This window comes from Coffea eugenioides, chromosome 2, assembly GCF_003713205.1.
Source record: "Coffea eugenioides isolate CCC68of chromosome 2, Ceug_1.0, whole genome shotgun sequence".
NCBI classification, from domain to species: domain Eukaryota; kingdom Viridiplantae; phylum Streptophyta; class Magnoliopsida; order Gentianales; family Rubiaceae; genus Coffea; species Coffea eugenioides.
In genome coordinates this window covers 37,604,594-37,611,881 of record NC_040036.1, presented here as the reverse complement: position 1 = coordinate 37,611,881, position 7,288 = coordinate 37,604,594, and the positions used below count along the sequence as shown (strand labels likewise).

Sequence of the window (7,288 nt, the reverse complement as noted above, 5' to 3'; positions counted from 1 at the left end):
ACTGGGACCCCTATACAAATATTTTACTGAGAATATGTTGCACAGTTTTTGCTGTAAATCCACCTGCTCAGGTTGCAGAAGTTATTGATGGAGTGAATTGGAGATAGACAATAGGTTGAAAATATGCGGTTAGAGAATAAGAGATGCCACTCCTGATTTGCTAGTGCCATTGATGGATCATACAGATCAGACAGTAGGATGTCCATCCTTCAGGAGTTTTCATTGCAGAGTCAGCTATGCAAGCATTACAGACTCCAGGAAATTCTGTGATTTGGACAAAGTTGGTTTGGGAGCCAGGGTGTCTTCATACTGTAGCTTCTTGGTTAGAGGAACTTTTTCACAATGGACAGACTGAGGAATGGGTGGGTTGAATTGACTTCGTGTTTGTTCTGCAGAAGGAGGAGAGTATGGAACATTTTTTTTAATTTTTTATTGAGTGCTGTCTGACTAGGATAGTTTGGCGTCAAGTTCAGCAGATGTGTACGACATACAGAGGGGATTGTTCATGGCATGAGGAGTTTGCGTGTCTTGCTGCTCACTGGTCTTCTAAGTCCATCTCTTATCAATTAAAGAGACTTTGTCTAGCTGCAACTGTGTGCTACATCTGGAAGTTTAGGAATTTTGTGATCTTCCAGTCAGGTCAAGCATCTGCTAGTGGAATTGTTGGAACTATTATTGAGGCAATGAGAAATTCTACTAGCTCATGGGCAGGTTTCAGCAAACTAAAGAGAATTGGCAGTTGGTGTCACATGGGGTTTATCTATGAATCGCCTGGACTATATTTCTATTGCAAGGGAAAACTGTACAATGGTGGTAGCCCAGAAAGCATCTAAATAAAATAGGTGTAATAGGTATGGAGCATTTAATGTGGAGAAATCTTAAGATGCAGTTGCATAATGATGCAGAATGGGATTAAGGAAATTCAGGAGTTCACAGAAAAAAAATCACTATAATGATATCATGAACAACAAATATTCATATCCAAGGGAGCATAACAGTTCCCTAATTGGAGTTAAATAGAAGTTGTGAATTATTTGCATTACATTGTTAGGTGAAGTGTTCAAAAAATTTCAAAAGTTCCCCTAACTGTGGCATAGAGAAAGCACATGTCTAAATGTCAAGGAAACATACTGAAATTGGAAGGAACTTAGTATGCCAAAAACTGAAAGTGCACGACTGATCACAGGATAAGTTTACGTTCGAAAATCCTTGAATTATCAGCTACATTGTTCCCATGTTCTTCTTTTCCAGCAATTATTAGTTCTTAGTTTCTATCATAAAGAGGGAGGTCGCTGGTGTCCATATTCTGCAATGGCTAAAGATGAGGGCAATGATGGTCCTTAGACTACTAAGAAAGGTGTATCACCAAGACTAGGAGAAAGCAATCCTTCTCCAGGCAGATAGATCAAATTATAAATTTATAACAAGATTAGAGCACCTTAAAATTGCTGGTTAGAAGATGCAAATTGTGTTTTATCATAATTTATAGAAGAAATATAGGATTGTGAAACAAGCACATTAACAAGTCCACCAGAAGGACCTCAGAGTTTCAAACATAAACTATTAAGCGCATTAGATAAATTATGGAAGACACTTAGCAAGTTCAAGAACAGTCTGATTATTGTAGATACCTTACAGAGTATGAAGTTTTTTTTTTCTCCATCAGCATTTACCAATTGAGGAAAGCCTTGGTCTGCCTGAGTTGGTCGCATTGCTTGATCAGAATCTACAGCGCAGAAATGAACCAAAAGCATATTTTGAGAAAAAAAAATGAAGTGAAAAAGTTCTCCTAGAAGAAAATAGAAGATTAAGGCATAGTGTTACAGTAACAAATCTAAATTAAGGAATATATTATGATCTTACCTACCTTGGCCGAGATTGTTGCAGCAGCGATAACCTCCACCTTCAAAACACACTAGCTATTCACAACTGGCTATTCCTATTGCAATCATAAAAAGAGATGCAATAGTTAGTTTTGATTTTGCCTTCTGAGGCTTCAGAGGATACTGCTAGAATGGAAATCTGAAGACAAGTGATAAACAAGAAGTACCTTTAATTACGTAAATAGATGGTGATGATGATAAGGGTCTTGTAACATTGGGAGGCAAGCCCTTACCAGTACCCAGGGTCATCATCAAGGAACTAGCTCCAAATCGACTATTATGCATGGGATGCGGGCAACCTTGGGCCAGTCTTGTCCTTTCTTCCATCTTAACCTTGGTTTCAATAGTGGGCATTTCTCGATTTCTAGTGTGGTGAGTGAGGCAGGCAGTCCCTCTTCCGGTAGGGATTGGAGCCGAGTACAGTTTCTGATATATAGTGTCTGAAGGGAGCAAAGGTGTCGAAGGCCAGAATAGCTTAGCTTTTTCAGATTCTTATGGGCCCATAATTGGAGAGATTGAAGTGTGCAAGGCAGTAGCCAATCCTCCTCTGGAAATGACTCTACTTCATCATCGATACCACCAATTCTGAATTGCGTGAGGGAGGGCAGTTTCGCTACACCCCACTCTCTCCGGCGACTTATGAGCTTTTTGCAAGTGGAGATGTCAAGGCATTGTAGGCTAGAGGGCAAACCTCCTTCCGGTAAGCATTCGATATTTGGACAACAGCTTATAAACAGATGCCGAAGAGATGGGAAGAGGGAATCCATCTGTTGCGGCAAGAACTTGAGCTTCTTGCAATTCCAGAGATGAAGCTGCGTTAGCTTGGGAGCTGCTGGCAACCTGCCCTCAGGGAAAGAAATTAGATCAACCGAGCCGGAGATGGTTAAGGTTTGCAGTGACGTCATCACACTAGTAGCAGCACCACTATTTTGGCTCCCAATCCCAGTACTTTTGCAGTTCAAAATTTCAAGGCTTTTTAGCATAGGAAACCGGCCAAGGCACACAACTTTGTGAGAATCATAATTAACTAATGTCAAATCCTCCAGTTGCCAGTTTTCACTCTCGACTTCCAAGTTGCAACAACCTTCATAATTAAGTACTTTCAGTGAGGAAGGTAGGTAACTCGGGAGAAAGGGTAAGAGAGACCCACAGTCAACTATGCTCAATCTCTGAAGCTTGACTAACTGGTTGAGCTCTAGGCACAACCCTTTCAAACTCTTTAGATTTGAAATCTTCAGATCACAAAGAGATGTGAATTGTTGAATGTTGTTTCCATTGAAGATACTTAATTGACCATTGGGAAGAACAAGACTGTCGCACCTGGATATCTCAAGAATTCGTAGTGATGAACATTGTTGGGGGAGTTCTCCAATTAGTTTGGGGCAATCAATTATATAGAGTTCTTCAAGGTTATTGAAGACTTCATATTTTGGTATGTGCCATTTCTCCAACTCTGGCATCTTCTCAATTCCCAACTTTTTCAAAGATGTGAACGCCATAGTTGCCCTAGTGTCTCCATAAAAATCCTCTGTTAAAGCTGATATGCAACTCATTCCAACAATTTCAAGTGATTGCAAAGATCTTAGCTGCCCAAGTGCAGGCAAGAATAAGCAATATTCACAACTAGATAGACTCAAGGATTTCAAATTGGTTAGTGAAGGGCTGCCTATCCAATTTGGAAATGTTGTCCCACAATATCCTTCGATCTTGAGAAGTTTTATGCTTGAATGAGGTTCTAAATTATCAAGCACGTCTTTCGCAACTTGCGAATCATTGGTATCACCATTCCATTTCAAAGCTAACTTGTCAAGGTGTTTCTTACCCTTTAGGTTCACCATTGATGCATCCCTACCACAAGAAACATTTTCTAGATTTGAAATGAAGAGCCCACCACGAAGCTTACGAAATTTGCCCAACTCCTCGATCATTGAACCACTACTCTTGCCTACTATAAACTTAGTCAAGACTTGAAGGTTTCTGAGTCTACCCATGTGTAGTGGCATTGTCTTCAATGGAGTTCCACTTATATCCAGGTAAGACAAATTAATTAACTTTGCCAAATTTACTGGCAACTCTTGAAGTTTCTTACAATTTGTCAACAGCAAGGTTTGTAGGTTATAGAAGGTGCATATCCATTCTGGTAGGGTATTCACGTTTGTGGAAGAGAGATTCAAAAAACGTAGGTGTTTCAAATGACTAATTGAGTCGGGCAACTTAATGATATGATAGCCCAACAAAGACAGAACCCTTAAGGACTTGAATTTGGGCAACATTCCATGTAAAAATTTGGGGCTTACTTCATATTTCTGGTTTAAATTTTTACTAATACTTAATGATAAAAATGTTCTCAAGTTCTTAGTCCCCCTCAAGAGTTCAAATTTTTGATAGGTGTCATAAGAACTAGGATGGTAAGAAAAGTTACTTATTCTACCTATTGTACCATGCCCTAGGTGATGATCTTCCAACCTGAGACAATATTTTCCAGAAACAAATCTAGCCAAATCGTTGACAAGGTCATGCATTATGAAAAAATTGGCAGTTGACTGCTCAAACAATGACCTCAATCTCAACTCACGCAAGTACTGTTCACCTATTTCTTCAATTCTTCTATTACCTCTAGGGTTCTCCAAAAGATCATGAGCTTGCCATAATTGAATTATTTCCTCCTTCTCAAACTGGTAATCCTTATGAAATACAGCACAAAAGGCAAAGCACCTTTTTAGATGTGAAGGAAGATGATTATAGCTTAATCTCAATGCTGGCAAGATGCCATCTTGATTGTCTGTTTGACTCCAATCTTCACTTACTAAAATATCTTTCCACTCTTCAGCAGTTGTTTCCGAACGCAAGAGACCTGCAACTGTTTTCATGGCCAAAGGTAATCCTCCACACTTCTTCACAATTTTCTTACCTATCTGTTCAAGTTCCGAACTTTGATTTCCATCTATATTTTCAAATGCGTGCTTTTCAAACAATGACCAAGAATCTCCCTCTTTCATCAAATCCAGATGATAAATCGACTCTTTTTTACACATCATTAGTGCAATTTTCTCATCACGTGTAGTTACAATGATTTTACTTCCTTGCAATCCACCTTTGAATAGCACCTTCAATTTATCCCAGTCATTGTAGTCCCGATTCCAAAAATCATCTAAAACAAGAAGAAACTGTTTTTGAGTTAGCCCCAATTGTAACTTCATTTGAAGGGAATTCAAATTCTCACTCATATCAGAAAATGGAATATCGAGCTCCCCAAGAAGTTCTTTTGTTATCCTGGTAGCATCGTAATCTTCAGATATGCAAACCCATGCTTTTATAGAAAAATGGTCTTGCACCCGCTTATCATTGTAAACCAATTGAGCAAGAGTGGTCTTACCAATTCCCCCAAGGCCAACCAATGGAATCACAGTGACATTGACTCTATTTACACTCTCAGATAGTAGCATTTCAATTATCTTCTCTTTATCAACTTCTCGACCATACACGCTGGTCTCATCAACCAAAGAAGTGGAAGGCAGTCGTCGACATGATTGAATTTTTTGATCAACAACTTGCAGACCCAGGGGATTAATTTGTTGTACGAACCAATCTAGTTTGACAACCATTTTTTCTATCTCTGGCATCATCTTCTTAAGGAAATCATTACTGGAAGATTTGCTGTAAGTGGAAACACTTACCTGACTAGCTGAGCTTCGGTGTTCGGCTTCAACCTCTAGTCGTAGTGCTTCAGTGTTGATCTCATCAAGTAATTCATCTGCCTGGTAAATGGTATCATGAAGCTCATCTAGCCATCCTTTGACAGATTGGTTCCTAGTTTGCTTGTTCTCTGCATCATCAAGCACAGCTCCGAGTGCTAGTAAGTTCAGCTTGAGTTTCTGGAGGAGTTCTTCATCATTCTTTCTTTTTTGAAACAGATTCACGAACTCTTTTGTAGCCATCCTATCAAATACAACTTGAAGGAAAGCCGACAGGACAGAACTTCCCACAGCTAAAGCAACAGCCATATCTCCTAGGCCCAGGTCAGGAAAGAAAAAGCTTGCAGCCTCAAACAAGAAAGAAAGAACAGCCCCACAAATAATGTAGGCTTCTTAATGCAGTTGGAGGCTTAATCTTGTGACCTCAGAATGGACAGAACACACAAGTACCTTGAAGATACAAATTGAAATAGTTGAAAAGTAATGAGTGAGAGAAGTAGATTTAACAAAAAGAAAAGATTGCAGCAGGAAAAGTTTAGCTGGCTTAGTTTGCACTTCATACGAAGTTTCTACTTACACAATTTTGACTGAAAGTGCGCTGAACTAATACAAATTATAGGTGATGAACTGTTGACTAACTAATAGTGACTGTTTTAGAGATGCTAAATGATTTCAAAAGAATACCTAAATGAATTCGCTGTCATTGGCATTTTAGCTCATTGGCACGGGATTTTTTTTTTCTTTTCTTTTTGTTTGATTAGTTGTATATCGGTGCAAGGCAAGTATAATTTCAGATAAGAATATCAATGACGCTCCTTTACATCTGTTTAGAAAAATTCGTATAGTCTAAATGTTCAAATACTATGCAAATTTTGAAAAAAAAAATTATACATCCGTTTATTTTGATGTGGTTGTATTGACTGAATACTGCAATACACACAAACAATTGACCCTTTTTTTTTGAGATAGTAATTTAACTTATGCAATGCTTATACACATAGAACTATACATATTCATTTTCAGTTAAATGCAAAAAAATGCATTGATCCATTTTCTTATGAGCAAATATTTATTTTTTAGCAAAGTCAATAAATTCAAACGTAATGATTAAAACCATGATAAGTAAAGTCGTTCAATACATATATTGAAAAAGTTCAAATTTAGTTAAAGAGATAAAAGTCCAAGAGAGCGAGAGTACAGAAGGCTTGGATGTAGAGATAGATAATACCAAAAATGCCCAAATGCCTGAACACAATTTCTTTCTCTCTTTTGTCTTGCTTTAATGTTTCCATTGTAAGAGAACCTTTATTTTTGGGGATTGTCTTGAAATAAATTAACTATGCAATTAACCTATTATGGGATTTCTGTTGTTTGATAAAGTAGGAAAAATGATTTTGAGGTGCTTTTCCTAAGAATCTAATTCAATTTCTATTTTTCTAATTGATGTAATGACATTGAGTTCAGGTAGTTTCATGATTACGTTTTGCCTTTAATTTATTCTTTTTACAGATTATGGTTAATACCGGTAAATTTCCTTTTTGTGATAAAAAGAAGGAAAAAAAATATCATGTTGAGGACTTACAATCTACATTTATTTCATTTCAGTTTGAACAAGCGAGAATTATCAGGCACTAAGAAATAACCCTAAAATGTTCATATAAATTTTAGTGGGAACGTTCTCAAGTTAGATGTATTTTTAATCCAAAGAGA

The 7,288-nt window shown here is 37.7% G+C and overlaps 1 protein-coding gene across 1 annotated transcript; it reads right to left on the bottom strand.

The window, feature by feature from the left end:
• Positions 1–1,628: 1,628 nt before the first annotated feature.
• LOC113759655 (putative disease resistance protein At3g14460) lies at positions 1,629–5,887 on the bottom strand. Its single transcript, XM_027302230.1, has 3 exons — positions 2,051–5,887; positions 1,864–1,939; positions 1,629–1,726 (listed from the first exon to the last, which is right to left on the bottom strand). The coding sequence occupies exon 1, from the start codon at positions 5,885–5,887 to the stop codon at positions 2,135–2,137; it is 3,753 nt and encodes a 1,250-aa protein (XP_027158031.1). The 3' UTR covers positions 1,629–1,726; positions 1,864–1,939; positions 2,051–2,134.
• Between the last annotated feature and the right edge of the window lie 1,401 nt (positions 5,888–7,288).